We start from the raw sequence: 22,456 nt of genomic DNA, 5'->3' as shown, positions 1-22,456 counted from the left end.
ATGGTATTTACTGAGAGCCTACTGTGTGTGCAGAGCACTGTACTAAGCACTTGGGAGAGTACAGTACAAAAGAGTAATTGTAGATGATTCATGCCCATAAGGAGTTTACAGACAGTTCTTTCTCCTGCTCCTACTATTTTAAAAAACTATATGTCTATCTGTCTGTCTCTCCATTATATTGTCAGGTCACTAAGGGCAGGAAACATGGGCCTTGTTTCTGTTGTATCCTCCCAAGCACTTACTACAGTGCTTCATGCTCAATAAACCTAGCATTCAGAAAGTGTTCAATAGTACCACAAATTGGTTGATTAGGACCTCTTCCACTCCTAGAATCTATGGATATAAAAATTCTAGGTTTTTTTTCTATTCTATTTAAGTGCTTTCTAGGTGCCAGGCACTGTACTAAGTGGTGGGGTAGATAAGATAATTAGTTTGGACACAGTCAGTGTCCCATATGGACTTCACAGTCTTAATGCCCATTTACAGATGAGGTAACAGAGGCACAGAGAAGTTAAGTGACTTGCCCAAGATCATACAGCAAAAAAGAAGCATGGCCTAGTGGACAGAGCACCAGCCTGGAAGACAGGAGGACCCCTCGTCCCCCTCTCCATCCCCACATCTTACCTCCTTCCCTTCCCCACAGCACCTGTTTATATGTATATATGTTTGTACATATTTATTACTCTGTTTATTCATTTATTTTACTTGTACATATCTATTCTATTTTATTTTGTTAGTATGTTTGGTTTTGTTCTCCGTCTCCCCCTTTTAGACTGTGAGCCCACTGTTGGGTAGGGACTGTATATGTGGCCAATTTGTACTTTCCAAGTGCTTAGTACAGTGCTCTGCACATAGTAAGTGCTCAATAAATACGATTGATGATGATGATGATGATCTCAGCTCCACCACTTGTGGATCTTGGACAAGTCATTTAACTTCTTTGTGCCTCAGTTACCTCATCTGTAAAATGACGATTATGACTGTGAGCCTAACAAGGACAGGGACTGTGTCCAACGTGATTAGCTTGTATCTACCCCATCACTTAGTACAGTGTCTGGCACATAGTAAGCAATAAAAAAAACCATTAAAAAAATAGTGACAGAGCGGAGATTAGAACCCAGGTCCTTCTGACTCTCAGGCCCATGCTCTATCCACTAGGACACACTGCTTCTCTATTGTTATTCTCTATGATTTTTTTCCATGAATAATTGCAGTCAGAGATTGATATTTTCATCTGTCAGCTTGATGTTTACTAGGCGGGGTGGGCATAGTGGAGTTAGAGCCCGTGCTCTATCCACTAGGACGTACTGCTTCTCTATAGTTATTCTCTATGATTTATTTCCATGAATAATTTCAGTCAGAGATTGATATTTTCATCTGTCAGCTTGATGTTTACTAGGCGGGGTGGGCATAGTGGAGTTAGACAGGGCAGCTGATAAAAAGCTTGTGGGGAAAACTCCAAGGTTGTTGGTTTGGGAACGCTCCTCGAACCAGTACGAAACTGAAGCTTTTCCCTGATATATGGTAGCCAGCTGGAAAATCAACACATCTACCAGATGACTGGGATTTTGGCAGAATTTGAGCTTGACTGGTTCTCCATCTACTCTGCACTAAGAACCAGTACTTATCTGGAACCAGAGAGGGTATCCTTCACATCTGAAAGATGTCACCTCTCCCTCTCCCCCTTGTCCCCCTCTCCATCCCCCCCATCTTACCTCCTTCCCTTCCCCACAGCAGCTGTATATATGTATATATGTTTGTACATATTTTTTACTCTATTTATTTATTTATTTATTTTGTTTGTACATATCTATTCTATTTATTTTATTCTGTTAGTATGTTTGGTTTTGTTCTCTGTCTCCCCCTTTTAGACTGTGAGCCCACTGTTTGGTAGGGACTGTCTCTATATGTTGCCAATTTGTACTTCCCAAGCGCTTAGTACAGTGCTCTGCACATAGTAAGCGCTCAATAAATACGATTGATGATGATGATGATGATCTGGCTTTGGTGTCAACCTGAAGACTGACTCACAGGCTATTGGGAGTGACGTTTTCTGTGGTATCTGTTAAACACTTATTAAGTACCAGGCACTGTACTAATCACTGAGGGTAGATACAAGATAGTCAGGTCAGGCACGGTCCCTGTCCCACATGGGGCTCATGGTCTTAATCCCCATTTTACAGATGAGGTAACTGAGGAACAGAGACATGAAGTGACCTGCCCAAGGTCACAAAGTAGACAAGTCACAGAGGTGGGATTAGAACCCATGTCCCTCAGACTTCCAGTCCCATCCACTAAACTACACTGCTTCCATCCTTTGGGTTCTGGTATCCTTTGGGGTCTAGGCATTTGTCAACCCAATGGCTTTGCCTATAGGCTAGGCTTCAGGTTGGCACATGCCTGGAACCCAGAGGATACCAGAGTCAGTAAATGCTGGCTGTAGCTGACGATTGGCATATGGAAAACTCCTTAGCTTTAACATCAGGTCTTAGCCCAAATGTCCATAATGACTAGGAACAGGAATTATTTTCTAAAACTAGGATCTTGAGATTAGATCAAGTGCAATAGGGCTCCCAATTTTGAGAATTGATCTTGGAATTTGCCCCAAGGATATATCCCTGCATAAGAGATGCATTTCCTAGCTGACCCAATATTCGTATAGTTCAGGCATGCTCAGTGAAATTTGAAGATAGTCAAAAAAGGGCTATGTAGCTAAAATGCCTCTTCAGGCTCCCTGTAAAGGAATTTTTGTGTGAAAGAGGTATCAGCCGTTTGTAAACCCATTTGTTCTAGGAAAGAACAGAATCATAGGCTCAGCCACCTCAATAGGGCAGGTTCATACTTAAACTACATCCAGGTGAGTATTCTTTCTAGTTAATCACCATTCTAGTTTTTGACAATCACTGCAGTTAGAAGTCTGCCTGTGTCAAATTCTTTGTATTACAATTTAAATCCATCTCTTGTGATTATAGCACTAGAGAAACAGCGATGCCAATAGAAAGAGACTGAGCCTGGGAATCTGGAGGCCTGGGTTCTAATCTCAGATCCACCACTTGCCTGTGGTGTGATCTTGGACAAGTCACTTAATTTCTCTGTGCCTAAGTTTCTTCGTCTGGAAAATGTGGATTAAATGCATGTTCTCCCTTCCCCTTAGATTGTGAACTTTATGTAGGGCAGAGGGTATAATTGAGCACTTAAAAATTACTATTAATGATAATAGAGGAACAGGAGAACAACCACTCTTTTGCAGTCACTTCCAATTTCTTTTAAGATTTCTCCCAATATTGTCAAGAGACTTTCTAAGCCTCCTGGCATTTTTCCCACGGAGATATTTGAGTGCTTTAAACAACATGCTCTCCATCAATCAGTCATATTTACTGAGCACTTACTGTGTGCAGAGTGTACTGTTCTAAGCACTTGGGAGAGTACAGTGTAACAGTTGGTAGACACATTCCCTGCCATAATCTAGAGAAAAACCTTGTTGGTTAATTAGAACAAAGAGAAGAAAAAGCATAATCATGATATAGTATGGTTTTATAAAGTTGCTGCGATTAAGAGATTGGAATTATATCCATACATATTACGGTACTTAAGTTTCTTACACTTTTTTTGAATTTGTAGCTGCCGGGTATCCATAATGTCTTTCATTAGTTGTTTTCTTGCTTCCTTTGCCAGTCTTAATTGCTCAGCCTTCTTTGCCCATGATCTCTCCATCTCTGCCTTCACTATTTGTTCCAATTCTTTCTCCTGAAGTTTCTCCTCTTCCAGCAGCTGGGCTTTGTATTCCAGATAGAGCTTCTGTTCCTTAAGCAGAACTTCCTGCAGAACACAAGGGAGGTGATTCAGATATTTTGATAATGAAGCCTCAGTCCCCCAAATAAGAAGTATAAAGGGATTTTAGTTTGATTTCATTCACATTAATTTAGTTAAAATAATCCTGTTTAACATTATAATAACGTTGGAAAAGATTGATTTTGGACTAATGTTGTTTCAGAGCATTAGATTACAGTTCATATTGTTTTTCAAGATGCAAAGATGCTTTATGAAATAGGATAATATTTTAATACTTCATTTAAATTGTGTATATAGAAGATTTCTTTGTGAAACCCAACTATTGACCATATTTGTATCCTGAGTTAAGAGATCACTGCTGTGACGATGGATGGAATTTGCCTATGTCTTTCAATAGGGATGCTTGGTGGTTAGAGCACTTAAATAAGTCAGAGTTTTAGGTTCTGTTTCAGAAATTCATTACGGAGCCTAAAAAGTAGTGATTTAAGACTGAATTCCATCCTTCTTCATAAACTCACAGGGGATTAGAGTTGGAAGACACTCTGTCAGAACATCTACTCTGACCTCATGCTTCCAATGTAAATGGTCAAATGCCAAGACCATTAAAGATTTCCAGGGATGGAGCTTCCACCACCCTTCTTCTAGTATTTGATCCCTTTGAGGGCCAAAACGTTTTTCCAAATAACCAACCAAAATCCCACAAGCTTTAATTTAAGCTCATTTTCTCTTGTCCATAGAGGACATGGAGAACAACTGGTGAGCCCTATCTTGACTTAGCCAGGATTTTTTATGGCATTTGTTAAGCTCTTATACTATCATCAGCCAGGCACTGTATTACACACTGGGGTAGATACAAGATAACCAGGATGGACATAGTCTCTTTCCTATATAAGGCTCACAGACCCCATTTTACAGATGAGGTAACTGAGGCACAGAGAAGTAAAGTGACTTGTTCAATGTCACACAGCTGGTATGTGGAGGAGCTGGGATTAGAACCCAGGTCCTCTAACTCCCAGGCCCATCCTCTTTCCACTAGACCATCTAGCTTCTCAGAATTTAATGAGGATAAATTAATCAATCAATTGATCAATCAGTGGCATTTATTGAGCATTTACTGTGTGCAGAGATGGAGATGTCTTGAAGGCAGGAGGAGACATGAGCCTGAAGGGAGGGAGAGAGAGCAGGGGCAGAGATGTAGATTTGGGTGTCATCAGCATAGAGATTATAGTTGAAGCCGTGGAAGTGAATGAATTCACCAAGGGACTGAGTGTAGATAGGGAACAGAAGGGGGCCAAGAACTGACCCTTGAGGAACCCCTACAGTAAGGGGATGGGAGGGGGAGGAGGAGCCCACAAAGGAGACTGAGAATGAATGGCTGGAGAGGAGAACCAGGAGAGGACAGAGTCTGTGAAGCCAAAGTTGGATAGCATGTTGAGGAGAAGGGGATGGTCCACAGTGTTGAAGGCAGCAGAGAGGTCAAGGAGGATTAGGATAGAGTAGGAGCCATTGGATTTGGAAAGAAGGAGGTCATTGGTGACATCTGAGAGGGCAGTTTTGCTGGAGTGTCGGGGATGGAAGCCAGATTGGAGGGGGTCTAGGAGAGAGTTGGAGTTGAGGAATTCAAGTAAGTGAGTGTAGATGACTCATTCTAGGAGTTTGGAAAGCAAGGGTAGGAGGGAGATAGGGCAATAACTAGAAGGGGCAGTGGGGTCAAGAGAGGGTTTTTCTAAGATGAGGGAGATGTGGGTATGTTTGAAGGCAGAAGGGAAGGAACCAGTGGAGAGTGAGCGGTTGAAGATGGAAGTTAAGGAGAGGAAGAGGAAAGGGTTGAGAGTTTTAATAAGATGAGAGGGAATGGGGTCTGAAGCACAGGTGGATGAAGTAGTGCTTGAGAGGAGCGAGGAGATCTCATCTGAAGATACTGCTGGGAAGGATAGGAGAGTAGCAGAAGGGGTTGAGAGCAGGGGGGATGGAGAACGGGGAGGGGTGACTTTGGGGAGCTCAGACCTGATGGAACTAATTTTACCAATGAAGTAGGAGGCCAGATCATTGGGGGTGAGGGATGAAGGAGGGGGAGGAACAGGGGACCTGAGGAGGGAGTTAAATGTACGGAACAGCTGATGGGGATGATGGGCATGGGTGTCAATAAGGGAGGAAAAATAGTTTTGCCTGGCAGAAGAGAGGGCAGAGTTAAGGCAGGAAAGGATAGACTTAAAGTGAACAAGGTTGGCTTGGTGTTCAGACTTTCACCAGCAGCGTTCAGCAGCTCGAGCATAAGAGTGAAGGAAGCGGACAGTGGCAGTGATCCAAGGCTGTGGGTTAGTGGTGCAAGAGCAGAGAAGGGAAAGGGGAGCAAGCGAGTTGAGTTGAGTAGAGAGGATGGAGTTGAGAGCAGTAATTTGGTCATCAAGAATGGGTAGAGTGGATAGGGAGGCGAGCTGGGGTGTGAGGCGCTGAGAGAGATGGATGGGGTAGTGAGAGCAGAGATCTCTGTGGGGTAGTAATATAGATTTTCAGGGAGGGGAGTGTGAGTGAGGAGGCAGGCGAGAAGGTTATGGTCAGAGAGAGGGATTTCAGAGTTGGTGAGGGTGGAGATAATACAGCAGTAGGAGCTGATGAGGTCGAGGGTGTGACCAAGTTAGTTAGTGGGCGAGGTGGGGTGGAGCAGGAGGTTGGCAGCATCAAGGAGAGATAGAAGGTGGGCAGCAGAGGAATCACCAGGGACATCCATGTGGATGTTGAAGTCTCTGAGGATTAGAGTGGGCATGGAAAAGGAGAGAAGGAAGGTGAGAAAGGGGTCAAAATCATTTTAAAAAGTTGGAGGTGGGGCCAGGGGTGGCTGTAGATGACGGCCTTACTCTTTTTAGTCTTTTTTCCTTAGCTTCTGACTCTAATCCTTGGAGAGCCTGTCCTATGAGCTCCATATCTAAATTAAGCTCATCTTGCTGTTCCCGCTGAACCCGTTCCATCTTCTCTCGGACTGATTTCTCGAACATGTCTCTGATTTCCTGCTGTTTCCGCACCTTCTCCTTCTGAGCTTTCTCGTCCTCTAGTTTCATCAGTGTTTTTTCCTGTTCCTAAAAGCAACAGACATACTCTGCTAGCAGGTTCACTCAGTGGTTGGGGAAAGTTAAGTTAAATGTTAATTTAAGAAGTGAAACATGATGGATTGTAATGGACCTTTTAGAAAAGAAGCTCAAATCTCCACATCTATATTGGACAGATAAACAGAACATACACAAGGGCTATTTAAATCGACAGGAAATAATTACATCTCTCATAATGATGTATCGGTATGGTGCTCAGACTCTGAAAATGGAAACAGAAACTACTCGAGTATCCAAAAACAATAACCAAAAAAATTTCTTGGAAATAGGTTATTGCATTTTGCTCCTCTTTCTTTGCTTCTTGAATCTTCCTTCCCTCATTTCCCACTTTGCCTGTCCCCACTGCAGATGATCCAGTCAAGCATCAAGAACAAAAAAATTATTGGGTGGAAGCGCTTGAGAGTAGTTGAGGGTGGGGTGAGCCTTTAAAGATGGGAGTGGGCACCAAACGTTTGCATTAGCTACCAAATCCAATTTTGGGGGTAGAAGGAGGCTAGGGGTCACAAAAGTGGGCTGGCAAAGAGGGCTCTGCAGTGACTTCCTAATTTGCAATTCACATTTTGGCTGGAGAAGACTCGTAGTCATTGCTGGCCCTGGAAGCCCTGTCGGGAAGCCAAATTTCTAGGACCTTATTCAAGAACAGTCTTTTCTCTATATGTCAGTTATGTTTTTGAAGGACCTCATATTACAGGAAAATCACATTATAGTAACCACTGACTCAAAAGTAATGAGTAGAGGAGTAGAAGGGTTGAAGAAACCACCATGACTGACATTTTTCTATTCAAATTCTAATCTTAATGTCCACTATTCTTACAGTGCTTCATGGCCTTGGCACTCACTGCTATTTTATGGCATTAAAAACTATAAAGTTGTTAAAACACAATGAAGCCATATGGTGAAGCAGCATAGCTGAGTGGAAAGAGCACAGGCTTGGAAGTCAGAGGTCATGGGTTCTAATCCCAGCTCCTCCACTTGTCAGCTGTGTGACTTTGGGCAGGTCACTTAACTTCTCTGTGCCTCAGTTACCTCATCTGTAAAATGGGGATTAAGACTGTGAGCCCCATGTGGGATAATCTGATTACTTTGTATCCCCTCAGTGCTCAGAACAGTGCTTGGCACACAGTAAGTGCTTAACAAATGCCATCGTTATTATTATTACTATTACAATAAAACCAAGCCAGAGGCTGGAAAGCATAATAGTATCACACCTTGGCTGATTTAAACTTTAGTTCTTCCTACACTGAAATCTTCGTGTGCCTTCAGTAATTATAGCTCATGCTATGCCAGAACGGACTCATGTTGACAGAAGAACCTTCTGTAATTCTTCCATTGTGTTATGTGGAAATTGTGCAATCAAAGCACATGGTAGGGCCTAACTAACTGTGTTTGTGGGTCTGGGGGATTCCAGGGCTGGACTTTGGTTCATTTCATTCTTGGAATCATCAGGTGAAAGAAAGCATCAGGTTACCCTCCAGAAACCTCAGCAATGTCTTTTTAGCTAGTCTACCCTGGTTATGATCTGAGGTGGCTTTTTTCCCTGCTCTGAGTACAGCAGAAACCATAATGAAAAGGCGACCAAACAATAGCTTTGTATTCATTCATTCAGTCAATTGTATTTACAGAGCACTTTCTGTGTGCAGAGTACTGTACTGAGCACTATGGAAGTTGCACATCATATTTAATAGCAAGTGCCGGGCCAGGCAGGATATGGAGCACGATTGCCAATGATTCACTGTAAACTGAATCCCCACTAAATCCCTCAATCCCTCCTTGAATTGTGTTACTGTTTATTTTTGTTTGTGTGTGCTTATATCATGTAACTAAGCCCTGCAATTTGTAACTCAATAAGTCAACTTTATTGCCAACAGTTGCCTATTAATCCACAATGAAGCCAGTATATGAGTGCTGCAGGGATCCCACTCATGTTGGAGGAAAATGAAATGTGCTGAGGAAATCCCATTCTAGTGTGTCTTTCACTTGCCTAGGTGGCCATTCTCTTTCATTTCACCAACTTCTGAATAAAGAAGTTGAGGCAGTTTTTCCGGGGGGGTCTCCACCTTATCCACCTGCAACCACCCTCTCCTGTCTCAGCAGATGTGAAGGTAGCACCAGGGATCAGAGCTCTGAGAAATAAGTATGTACATCTGACTTGCCTAGGGGACTCGGGAAAGAAATGACTGCCTTGAAGCCATGGGGATATTATTATTATTACTATTACCATTACTAACTGTGCTTACTATGGGCCAGACACTGTACTAAGCACATGGGTAGATATGAGATAATCAGGTTGGACACAGAGGGCTCACAAGCTTAATCCCCATTTTGCAGATGAGGTAACTGAAGCACAGAGAAGGTAACTGACTTGCCCAAGGTCATAGAGCAGAAAAGTGGTGGAGCTGGGATTAGAACACAGGTTCACCTGACTCCCGGGACCATGCTCTATCAACTAAACCGGTTGCTTCTCTATTAACTGTGAGCCCCAGAAGAAAAACTCCCTTCTGCAGATACTTGCAATTGTCTTCTACAGTGGGTTGAGAGGGCTGGGTGATATTTTGGACTTCATCAAGCCCTGGAGACTTTTTAGAAATCTAGGACTAATGATTTCAGAATGAATTCTCAAATCTGGAAAGGGCAAATTGAGAAAAGTTTTGAACTGCAAAACCTTTTAAGTCCTCAAAGTCCTTAATCCCCCAAGTCGATATTTTAGAAATCATGACGATACATAGTGATGCAAGCATGAGGGTAATGCGTGTGTATAGCTCTGTAAAATATCCTCTCAGGAAAGGGAGAAATCAAAATAAAAAGCTACCAGTAATTGGCCCTCTTCTTCCTTCAGGCGCTGGGCTTCTCTTTTTTGAGCTTCATGTTCGGCTATTTGGGCATTCAAACCAAGAATGCTTTTTTCCCCTTTTCTTGCTCGTTTCTCAGCCTCTTCAGCTTCTCGCCTGTCCTTGGCTAATCTGTCCTCTTCCCAGAGCTCTCTGAATAGCTCTTCTTCTCTCTGCTTTTGTTTCTTTAGTTCCTCTTTAAGTGCCAGCTGGACCTTGCGATCTGCATCCACCTCCTTAGCATGAGTCTGCTTCAAAATTTCACGCAGCGTCTCACATTCTTCTCTAAAGGACGATAAGGAAAAAAGAAACAAAAAATGAACAAACTTGTCTGGAGAGCATCCTTAGAACAAATTTGATAGCAATATGTGTCTCCTGAGTCTAGTATAATAATTTTGAGTTTCAACCATGTGAAATTTAGAATACATATAGTTTTTAGCTAGAGCATGATAATAATAATGATGAAAAATTGTGTTATTTGTTAAATGCTTACTCTGTGATAAACACTGTCCTAAGCGCTGGGGTAGATAGAAGTTAATCAGATTGGACACAGTCCCTGGCCTATATGGAGCTCACAGTCTAAGTGGGAGGGAGAACAGGTATTAAATTCCCATTATGCAGATGAGGAGATTGAGGCACAGAGAAGTTAAGCGGCTTGCTCAGGATCACATAGCAGGTAAGTGGCAAAGCCGTCACTAGAACCCAGGTCCTCTGATTTAAAGGCCTGTGCTCCTTCCACTAGGCCATGTTATTTCTAAAAGGATAGGCTCCTTGTGGGCAGGTAATGTGTCACTTCCTTGTTTTGGGCTTCCTAAGCATTTTTGTAGAGTGCACCACACTCCATAGGTGCTCAACAGAGGCTACAATTAGTACAACTACTACCAATAATAATAATTATGGCATTTTTAATCACTGTGCTAAGCGCTGGGGCAGATACAAAGTTATCAGATGGCACACTGTCCTTGTCCCACATAGGGCTCCCAATCTATTTTTTCACCATTTTACAGATGAGGAAACTGAGGCCCAGAGTGGCCAGTGACTTGTCCATGGTCCCGCAGCAGGCCAATGGCAGGTAACTGGGACTGTATCCTAGGTCTTCTGGTTCCTAGCCCTGTGTTCCTTCCACTTCCTCCTCCTCCGCCTCCCCCTCAGACTTTATTACACTAGGCTAGTTTTTTTTTTTTAATTGAAAGTGTTCCTGTTAAATTACATAGACGTTTTAAACTCCTATTTTGTTTTTGTTTTTTTACCTGATATAGTGCTTAAAGAAGGTTATTTTGGTTTTAACATAAAGTAGCAGCAGGTTGGAGGGAGAGAGGTTCGTTAGTGGGAGTTTGCGATAGTCCAAGGGAGAGCAGCATGGCTTAGTGGAAAGAGCACAGGCTTGGGAGTCAGAGGCTGTGGGCTCTAATCCCGACTGCCACTTGTCAGCTGTGTGACTTTGGGCAAGTCACTTAACTTCTCTGTGCCTCAGTTACCTCATCTGTAAAATAGGGATTGAGACTGTGAGCCCCAACGTGGGACAACCTGATTACCTTGTATCTACCCCAGTGCTTAGAACAGTGCTTGGCACATAGTAAGCACTTAACAAATGCCATTATTATTATTATTGTTATTATTATAAGATGAAGGGGTTTGAGTGTGAGAAAGAAGAACTCCACTAGATGAGTGGGAGGGAAAAACAATATTTTTCCAACATCTGGATGTAGGAACAATAGAAACACCTGGAAGATGACACTAAAATTGTGAGCCTGAGAATCTGGAATAAAAATAATAATAATAACAATTATGGTATTTGTTAAGTGCTTATTATGTGTCAAGCACTCTTCTAAGTGCTGGGGTAGATAGAAGGTAATCGGGTTAGACATAGTCCCTGTCCCACATGAGGCTCACATACTTAATCCTCATTTTACAGATGAGGTAACTGAAGCACAGAGAAGTGAAGTGACTTGTCCAAGTTCACACAGCAGACAAATGGTGGATCTGGGATTAGAACACATGACCTTTTGACTCCCAAACCCATGTTCTTGCCATTAGGCCATGCTGCCTTCCAATAGAATGAAAGGATAGGGTAGGGAATAAGGGGTTTTTAGGATTATTTAAAAAGGAAAATAAAGGTCTGTGTCTTTGTCTTATGAAGATGAAGTGAAGGTGGGCAGGGAACATGTCAGCCAACTCTTGCGGTATACTCTCCCCTGCACTTAGTATAGAGCTCTGCACATAGTAAGCACTCAAACACTACCGATTGATTGATCACACTTGTATGCATATCCCTTATATGCTCAACTCCTTCCCCTATCTGTAACTGATTTTAGCGTCTGCCTCCCCATCCGGTAGGGCACGAATTTCATCTTCCAACTCCATGGTATTATACACTTCCCAAGCGTGTAGTTCAGCCCTCTGCTTGTAATAAGCACTTAATAAATACTAATGATTGATTGATTGATTGAAATTGAGTTCTCACCTAGGCAGAGAGATATGACATAGAGGGAGAGAGAAGTGATGCATTTGAGAGCTAAGTACCCATATGAATTAGCTAGAACCATGTGAATTAATATGATCTAAGAGACAGAGAGAAGATGCAGCTCTAGAGGAATAAGAGCTGGGGGAACATCCATACCAGCAAATGGTAGGTGAGATCACCAGAAGAAATGTTCGAAGAGGGGACAGAGAGGGAAAAGGAATACCAAGATCCGAGGAGATTCTTTTAAAACTTAAATTCATAAGGCAACTTGTGACCAAGGCCTCAAGATAAAAACACTGGTTAACAGCAGATGATTAATCCATCAATCAGTGGCATTTACTGAGAACTTACTATGTCCAGAACACTAGGCGCTTGGGAGAGTACAATTTAACAGAATTAGCCAACATATTCCCTGCCCATAATGAGTTTACAGTCTAGAGGGGCAGAGTGGGATAGTCATGAATCAGCATGGCCTCGTGGATAGAGCACAGGCCTGGGAATCAGAAGGACCTGGGTTCTATTCCCCTTTCTGCCACTTGAATACTGGATGACCTTGGGCAAGTCACTTTATCTTTTCTGTCCCTCAGTTACCCCAACTGAGAAGTGGGGATTAAGACTGTGAGTCCCATGTGGAACATGGACTGTGTCCAACCTGATTAGCTTGCTTCTACCCCAGTGCTCAGTACAGTGCCTGGCATGTAGTATGTGCTTAACAAATACCATTTAAAAAATTAGAAATGACACTATCATCACTGACTCCACTCTTTGGGCATATCCAATTTACAAATTAGAAAACACAGATCTAGAAGACAGATCTAGATTAGAAAACAGATCTAGAAGTCTTTTCCAAGTCATCACAGATGTCTACATCAGATGAGTTAAAATTCAGTTTTTGTGAGTGCAAGCATGAAAATGGACCCATTTTTTAAATATAGACATTATTTAGCCATCTTCTCATTTTCATTCTGTAGTCCTCAGTCTTTGAAATGGCTGAAGGTCACTCATAGCTTGAATCTTTAGGTCTGATGGCTGGAAACCAATTGGAAACTCATTGGGCACACCACTTGAGAATGCCGTCAAGGAAAGGAGCCAGAGTTGGTGTTTGCACTGGTCCTTTGTTTGAAGAATCCAAAGTAGAGGCTGAACTTCCCATCTCTGACTGACCATTTTGATGCTAGTGATGCCTGTCTACTTGCTTTGTTTTGTTGTCTGTCTCCCCCTTCTAGACTGTGAGCCCGTTGTTGGGTAGGGATCGTCTCTATCTGTTGCTGAATTGTACTTTCCAAGGGCTTAGTACAGTGCTCTGCACACAGTGCTCAATAAATGCGATTGAATGAATGAATGAATACCATTTGCCCAAATCCTGTAACAGTGGGATTGGCAAGATCTTTGATTTAGCTATAACCAAACTATTAAAAGTATTCAAGCACCACAAATCCCAGGTAATCAAAACTATGGGGAATCCTCCAGGAAAATAGGAAATAAATACTTAAAAGTTTTCAAGAGTTTAATATAAAAGCACTGTAATGGCTTAATTCCATCAAAATAATTCCTGTAAAGCAGCTTTTACAGCAACTCTAAACATCTGTTCCCCCAGATGGTAGTTTAACTTCTTCATTTTACTGTCCTAAGCTTCTTAACATTAAAATTGCAGTCTGTATATAGTAATTTTACAGAAAGCAGAAACTAAATGTACTCCCCTTATCAGCATTAAAATGAACAGGATTGCTAGGATAACTGCTTCCTCCCATTTGTATTCAATGTTGTCATGAAATGGGCTATTGGGATAGTTTCTATGTAAATACTGGGGCATTGAAATTCTTTTTTGAAGAAGCAAATGACCCCCCAGGCTACAGCAGATAGGTTGTAACTTTAACTAGGATTGTGAAAATGAATTCCTGTTCTGTATTGTCAATAACAGAGAAGAAGCAAAGGTAATAAAACAGAAGGATCCATAAAAGTGGCTGGTGATTTATTTATAATAGCCTAAAACACCTCAGTCAATGAATATTCCTGGGCCCAGTTCCATGGAAAAATGCATCAAAATAATTACCAATACTAAAATAAAAATACTTTGCATTTATATAGCATTTCAATTTTCCAAAGAACCTTCACTGCTTTATTTTATTTGCCTGCACAAAATTTTTGAAGTAGGGAGAGACAGGAATTATTATTTCCATTTTCAAAATAAGGAAACTAAGGCAGACAGAGATAAATGACTTGGCCAATGCTTGGCACGTAGTAAATGTTTAACAAATACCACAGTTATTATTATTATTGTTATTATTAGCCAACTGGGGTCTATGATTTCCTTGGAGTCTCAAAGGATAGAGACACCACAACTTACTTTGCTATTAGTCAATGAGTTCTTATGTCCAACCAAGTTATCTCTTGCTTCAGTTATACAGAAAACCAGGAGCACGAGGATCCAATGTAACTCCTCACAATTAGGTGGAACAAGTACCATTCTTACACTAAAAGATAGTCAGATTGGATATAATCCCTGACCCACAAGGGGCTCATAGTCTAAGTAGGAGAGCATAGCACTGAATCCCCATTTTACAGATGAGGTAACTGAGGCACAGAGAAGTGAAAGGACTTGCCCAAGGTCACGCAGCAGACATGTAGTGGAGATGAGATTAGAACACAGGTCCTCAGACTCACAGGCATGTGCTCTTTCCACGAGGCCATGCTGCTTCCTTGGGAAATTCTGCTCTAGGGAAATTCTCTTTCATGTGCCATTGTCCTAGGCAACTAAGGTAAACAATTCATTCATACAATTGTATTTACTGAATACTTACTGTGTGCAGAGCACTGTACTTCTTCATCCGGAAAGTTGAGGTGCTCAGTGATTCTCTATTGGATATTTGGGTATCCAGTACATAGAACCTGTTGTCATTCTTTTTTTTTCCAAATTGACAATGACAACAGTTTCCTATTGAATATGCATTCTAAATCTTAACTGACTTACCTGAATTGTTGATCCCGTTTCTCGGCAACTAGTTTTTGTCTCTCTTTCTCTTTTTTCTCTAATAAAAATGTAGCTCGTTCTCTCATTTTCTGTTTTCTGTCCTCAAGAGTTTCTTCTTTTGATTCTAGTTCCATAAAGAGCTCCTTTTCTTCAGCTTCCAGGAGTTCTCGAAGCCTAAAATGGAGAAGAAAAAAAAAACAGAAGCAAAACTGTTCTCTATTGCGCAGAGTATTTCATTAATTTATATGAGAAAAAAATGTTTTAATCAGAGACAAATATCTATCTAATAGCCAGATACACACATAGTGACAAAAGTCTTTCTTTACCTGATGTGAGCTCACGATTTAAGAAGTGAAAGTTCACAAACTGACCAGTATTTCTCAATTAGCGAAGAGGAGGTAAAATATTGTTTGCAAAAGGAAGATGGAGAAACCCTTAATTTTAAAATACTTGGTTATTTGCTTAAACCTTCCATTTGAACTAACTCCACCTAGCAGACGGGACGGTTTCCTAGGACACCAGGCCTTAAAATGGATTTCTGGGTATTAAGGTGGTTTGGCACAATGACATCATTAGGAGATCCTACCCCTTCTACAGAAATCATGCAAAAGGAAGGGTTTCTAGGTGACTAGGAAAATGCCTGAATGCAGTGCCAGATAACCTGGTAGGAAAACTGTGGGAGCCAGCATGCAACCCACTTCTCCTAATGCCAACCTACTCACTCTACCTCAACTCAGCTATCTCACTGTCCTGCCTCTGGCTTGGAACACCCTCCCTCTTCATATTCTTTCAATCGTCTTTCTTGAGGACTTTCTGTGTGCAGAGCACTGTCCTAAGCACTTGGGAGAGTACAATACAACAGTAAGTAGATGTATTCCCTGCCCACAACTAGCTTACATTCTTTTTCCCTACCTTCAAAACCTTATTAAAAGCTCATCTCCTCCAAGAGGCTTCCCTGACTAAGTTTTCATCTATTCTTCTCCCACTTCCTTCTGTATTGCCCTTGCACTTGGATTTGCACCCTTTATTTACCCCTCCCTCAGTCCCACAGCAATCAGTCCATCAATCATATTTATTTAGTACTTACTGTGTGAAGGGCACTGTACTAAGCGCTTGGGAGAGTACAACACAACATTATAACAGAAACATTCCCTGCCTTGCGATCTAGAGGTGGAGACAGACATCAATATATAAAAATAAATTATGGCTATGTACATAAGTGCTATGGGGCTGGGAGGGGCAGTGAATAAAGGGAGGGAGTCAAGGCAACACAGAAGGGAGTGGGAAAAGAGGAAATGAGGGCTTAGGGAGATCTCTTGAAGGAGAAGGTTTTAAAGGTGGGGAGAGTAATCTATCGGATATATAAATGGAGGGTGTTCCAGGCCAGAAGCAGGACATGGAACAGAGGTCAGCATCGAGCTAGATGAGATTGAGGTACAGTGAGTAGGTTGGCATTAGAGGAATGAAGTGTGAGGGCTAGGTTATTGTAGAAAAGTAATGAGGTGAGGTAGAGGGGGCAAGGTGATTCAGTGCTTTAAAGCCAATACTAAGGAGTTTCTGTTTGATGCAGAGGTAAATGGGCAATCTCTGGTGGTTCTTGAGAAGTGGGGAAACAGAGGTTGAACGTTTTTGTAGAAAAATTATCCAGATGGCTGAGTGAAGTATGGACTGGACTGGGGAGAGAGAGAACGCTGGAAAGTCAACAAAGAGGCTGATCCAGTAATCAAGAAGGGATTGGATTCATGTGGTAGCTGTTTGGATGGAAAGGAAAAGGCAGATTTTAGCAATGTGAAGGTTGAACTGACAGGATTTGGTGATAGATTGAATATGTGGGTTGAATGAGAGAGAGAGAAGTCAAGGATAATGCTAGGGTTACAGGCTTGTGAAACAGGAAGGATGTTGGGAAAGTGATGGGAAAGTCAAGAAGAGGCCAGGGTGTGGGTGGGATGATAAGGAGTTTTGTTTTGCACAAGTTAAGTTTGAGGTAATGGCAGGACATCCAAGAAGAGATGTCTTGAAGGCAGGAGGAAATGCAAGACTGCAGAGTAGGAGAAAGCTCAGGGTTGGAGATGTAAATTTGGGAATCATCTGCATAGAGGAGATAATTGAAGCCATGGGAGCAAATGAGTTCTCCAAGGGAATGGGTGTAGATGGAGAATAGAAGGGGACCCAGAACTGAATCTTGAGGGACCCCCACAGTTAGGGGGTGGGAGGAGAGGAGGAGCCCACAAAAGAGGCTAAGAATGAACGGTCGGAAAGATAAGAAGAAAATCAGGAGAGGACAGTGTCAGTGAACACGAGGTCGGATGTTGTTTCCAGGAGAAGGGGGTGGTCGATAGTGTCGAAGGCAACTGAGAGGTTGTGGAGGATTCAGATGGAGCACATATGTAGATACCTGAAATATATTTATTTATATTAATATAATATAATTTATTACACTATAATTGCACTGATACAATTAATATTAATATATTATATTAATATAGCAGTGTGTCTTAGTGGAAAGAGCCCAGGCTTGGGAGTCAGAGGACGTGGGTTCTAATCCCGGCTCTGCCACTTGTCTGCTGTGTGACCTTGGGCAAGTCACTTAACTTCTCTGTGCCTCAGTTACCACATCTGTAGAATAGGGATTAAGACTGTGAGCCCAACATGCGACAACCTGAATACCTTGTATCTACCCCAGTGCTTAGAACAGTGTACATAGTGCACTGTAAATAGTTGTAATAGTTATAATAGTTACTATTTACATAGTAAATAGTACACATTTACTATTCTATTTATTTTATTTTGTTACTATGTTTTGTTTTGTTGTCTGTCTCCCCTTCCTAGACTGTGAACCCGTTGTTGGGTAGGGACCATCTCTATATCAATCAATCAATCAATCGTATTTATTGAGCGCTTACTATGTGCAGAGCACTGTACTAAGCGCTTGGGAAGTACAAATTGGCAACACATAGAGACAGTCCCTACCCAACAGTGGGCTCACAGTCTAAAAGGGGGAGACAGAGAACAGAACCAAACATACCAACAAAATAAAATGAGTAGGATAGAAATGTACAAGTAAAATAAATAAATAAATAAATAAATAAATAGAGTAATAAATATGTACAACCATATATACATATATACAGGTGCTATGGGGAAGGGAAGGAGGTAAGATGGGGGGATGGAGAGGGGGACGAGGGGGAGAGGAAGGAAGGGGCTCAGTCTGGGAAGGCCTCCTGGAGGAGGTGAGCTCTCAGCAGGGCCTTGAAGGGAGGAAGAGAGCTAGCTTGGCGGAGGGGCAGAGGGAGGGCATTCCAGGCCCGGGGGATGACGTGGGCCGGGGGTCGACGGCGGGACAGGCGAGAACGAGGTACGGTGAGGAGATCAGCGGTGGAGGAGCGGAGGGTGCGGGCTGGGCAGTAGAAGGAGAGAAGGGAGGTGAGGTAGGAGGGGGCGAGGTGATGGAGAGCCAACTATATGTTGCCAACTTGTACTTCCCAGGCGCTTAGTACAGTGCTCTGCACACAGTAAGCACTCAATAAATACGATTGAATGAATGAATGAATGAACAGTGCTTGGCACATAGTAAGAGCTTAACAAATACCATTATTATTATTATTATTATTATTATGGTTTAATTGTTGATAATTATAGTGTATTACAATTAACATGAATTAATATGAATATATCTCCACCTAGTCTGAAAGCTTTCTGTGGGCAAGGAGCATGTCTACCAACTCTGTTATACTGTATCCCTCCCAAGCACTTAGTACAGTGCTCCACAAATACTAAGTGCTAAATAAATACAATTGATTGACTGATTGATTGGAGAGACCTTAGGTAATTATGGGTGAAATTGTTAACAATGGTGATGGATTTTGTGAGAGCATAAATCCTCATCAGTTTTCAACTGGTGAAGCAGTGTGGCTTAGTGGTAAGAGCACACGCTTGGGAGTCAGAGGCTGTGGGTTCTAATCCTGACTCCGCCACTTGTTTTCAGTGTGACCCTGGGCAAGTCTCCTGTGTCTCATGTTACCTCACCTGTTAAATGGAAATTAAGACTGTGAGTCCCACGTGGGACAACCTGATAACCTTGTATCTACCCCAGTGCTTAGAACAGTGCTTGGCACATAGTAAGCACTTAACAAATACCATTATTATTATTATTAACTATCCTTATCATATATATCAACCTGCATGCTCCACTAATCTATTCTTTTTTCCTTTAACATGCTAACACCAGGTATATCATTCTGTCCTCCTGCTCTCACTATAATTTGTATGTAATTTGTGTCTTCCTATCTTCCCATCAAATTCTAGACTCCTTAAGGACAGGGACAATGCCTTTTATTCCCATTATAAACCATAAACTTCCTCTAGATTGTAACCTCCCTGTCTGAACATCTACTAAATCTGTTATACTGTACTTACTTTCCCAAGGGCTTAGTTCAGTGCTCCACACACAGTAAGCGCTCAAAAGATGTTAAGTCCGGTGTGGGCAGGGACTGTCTCTATTGCTGAATTGTACTTTCCAAGAGCTTAGTACAGTGCTCTGCACACAGCAAGTGCTCAATAAATACAATTGAATGAATGAATGAGTGAATGAATAGATACCCCATTGTACTTTCCAAGCACCTAGTACAGTGTTCTAGCTAAAATACGTGCTCAGTAAATGCTGTCGATGATATATCAAGGGACTTAATGTAAAGTATGAATTACATATAATTTATTTAAAAAGCTCAAGCTATATTTAATTTTTAGATTTTTCCAGAGTAGCGAGGTTTTTAACTCTCACAACAATTCTAGCATATGTGAAATACCTCTTTCTCCTGTCTTCAGTACCCAACAAAATCCCCTGCATTGCTTCATCCACCTTCATCCGCAAAGACTTTTTAAAAATTCTGCGGTTGCTGTGATGTTGCCATTCATTCTTCAGACACTGTTGTTCAGTCTTCTTCAAAGAGGCCAAATTGGCTGCAGTGATCTGCTCTTCATGTCTGGTATTCAAGACGTCACACTCTCTACTTTTGGTTAAAGGACGCTTGGCCTTCTGCAAAGAAAAAATCCATTTTTGCATTAAAGCAGAACTAAAGGCAATCTTTTAATTATAATGAATTGCAAAGGGCATTGCCAAGCTAAAAATTGCTCGGGGTTCTTATTTGTTCATTGTCTGGGTAACCACTCCTAATCCCAACTAAAGTTTATCTTGAACATTTTATTAGGACCGCCTTTGTGGTGAGAGTTCCAAATCTGAAGAAGTACGAGAGTCTCTTGTGGATTAAGCAGCCTTTCAAATTTGAAAATCTTACTTGCCCACCTCCTAATTTTTTCTCAGGGTTCAGGGAGATCCCATTTTCAGGGCACAGAACAACATGCACATTGCCTAAGGTGGGCTATGGTGGTATGGATTCCAACCAGGTTGCTGCCTATATCTAGTGACCTGGAGCCTGGGAAAATCCCTCGACAGTGCAGAATCTGCTCTCTCACCACCATCACTCCAAGGTCACTGATGACCCCTAATGAACTCTATCCACCGTAATCCTCTTTGACCTCTCATCAGCTTTTGATAAAGTGTCTACCCACTTCTCCTGGAAACACCATCTAATCTTGGTTTCTCTGACATTATCCTTACCTGATTACCTACCTTCTACCTCTTTCATTGGGTCTTCTTCAGGCAATCAATCAGTGGTATTTATTGACTGCTTACTATGTGCAGAGCACTGTACTAAGCCCTTGGGAGAGTACGATAAAACAGAGTTAGCAGACATGTTCCCTGCCCATAACGAGCTCACAGTCCAGTGGAGGAGGAAGACATTAATTTGAATGATTAAGTAATTTAAAATATATAATTGAAAGATATGTATATAAGTGCTGTGGGTTGAATATCAAATGTCCAAAATTCACAGATCCAAGTGCATAGACGATGAAGAAGTGAGAGTGAGCTGGGAATATGAGGTTTTAATCAGGGAAGGGGTCTTGGGGGAGATGTCCAACCTGATTAGTTTGGACTTACCCCAGTGCTTAAAACTGCTTTTCACATAGTAAGTGCTTAACTAATACCATTATTATTAACAAATAAATACCATTATTATTAAGAAATACCATTATTATATGTGACCTTAATAATGCTTTGAAGGTGGAGAGAATGGTGGTCTGTTTGCTCTTCAACAGCTTCTTCCCCACTGCTTTCAAACATGCTCATGTCTCTCTTATCCTATAGAAATCCCTCCCTTAACTACATGGCTCCCTCCAGTTATCACCTCATCTCCCTCCTACCATTCCTCTCCAAATTCCTTGAGCGAGTTGTCTACACCCGCTGTCTCAAGTTCCTCTCCTCCACGTCTCTCCTTGACCCCCTCCAATCTAGCTTCTTCTCTCTTAACTCCAGAGAAATTGTCCTATAAAAGGTCACAAATGATCTCCTTGCCAAACCCAGTGGCCTCTACTCCATCCTAATCCTCCTCAACTTCTCAGCTGCCTTTACACTGTGGACCACCTCCTTCTCCTGGAAACATCATCCAAACTTAGCTTCACTGAAACTGTCTTCTTCTGGTTCTCCTCCTTTGTCTCTGGCTGCTCATTCTCTTTCTCTTTTGCAGGCTCCTCCTCTGCCTCCCACCCCTAACTGTGAGGGTCCCTCAAGGTTCAGTTCTGGGTCCCCTTCTATTTTCCATCTACACCCACTCCCTCGGAGAATTCATTCACTCCTGTGGCTTCAAAAACCACCTCTAAGCAGATGATCCCCAATTCTGTATCTCCAGCCGTGACCTCTCTCCCTCTCTTCCGTCCCACATTTCCTCCTGCCTTCAAGACATCTCGACTTGTACTTCCCAAGCGCTTAGTACAGTGCTCTGCACACAGTAAGCGCTCAATAAATACGATTGAATGAATGAATGAATTGGTACCTCAAACTCAACATATCCAAAACAGAGCTCTTATTCTTCCCATCCAATCCCTGTCCTTCCCTTGATTTTCCCATCACTACAGACAGTCAGACACACTGTCTCCATAACCTTGGCATTATCCTTCTTGACTTATCTCTCTCATTCAACCCACCTAGTCAATCTATCACTAAATCCTGTTGGTTCAACATTGCTAAAATCTGCCCTTTCCTCTCTATCCAAACTGCTACTACGTTTATCCAAGCACTTATCCTATCCCACCTTGATTACTCATCAGCCTTATTGCAGACCTCCCTGCCTCCTGCTTCTCCCCACTCTGGTCTATACTTCACTATGCTGCCTGGATCATTTTGTACAAAAACACTCAGTCCATGTTTCCTCATTCCTCAAGAACCTCCTGTCAACTT

General features: G+C 42.0%; 1 protein-coding gene across 1 annotated transcript in view; it reads right to left on the bottom strand.

The window, feature by feature from the left end:
* Positions 1-22,456, bottom strand: part of CFAP53 (cilia and flagella associated protein 53) — a 35,854-nt gene that overhangs the window by 3,107 nt on the left and 10,291 nt on the right. The window contains exons 5-9 of the mRNA XM_038743417.1: positions 19,968-20,197; positions 15,163-15,336; positions 9,709-10,012; positions 6,651-6,869; positions 3,603-3,819 (exon numbers count right to left, since the gene is read on the bottom strand). Coding sequence (XP_038599345.1) covers positions 3,603-3,819; positions 6,651-6,869; positions 9,709-10,012; positions 15,163-15,336; positions 19,968-20,197 — 1,144 coding nt within the window. The remainder of the gene's footprint in view (positions 1-3,602; positions 3,820-6,650; positions 6,870-9,708; positions 10,013-15,162; positions 15,337-19,967; positions 20,198-22,456) is intronic.

The sequence above is a fragment of the Tachyglossus aculeatus genome, chromosome 3, assembly GCF_015852505.1.
Source record: "Tachyglossus aculeatus isolate mTacAcu1 chromosome 3, mTacAcu1.pri, whole genome shotgun sequence".
Classification (NCBI taxonomy): Eukaryota; Metazoa; Chordata; class Mammalia; order Monotremata; family Tachyglossidae; genus Tachyglossus; species Tachyglossus aculeatus.
The sequence above is the reverse complement of the archived record's forward strand: the minus strand, read 5'-3'. Positions and strand labels throughout refer to the sequence as shown.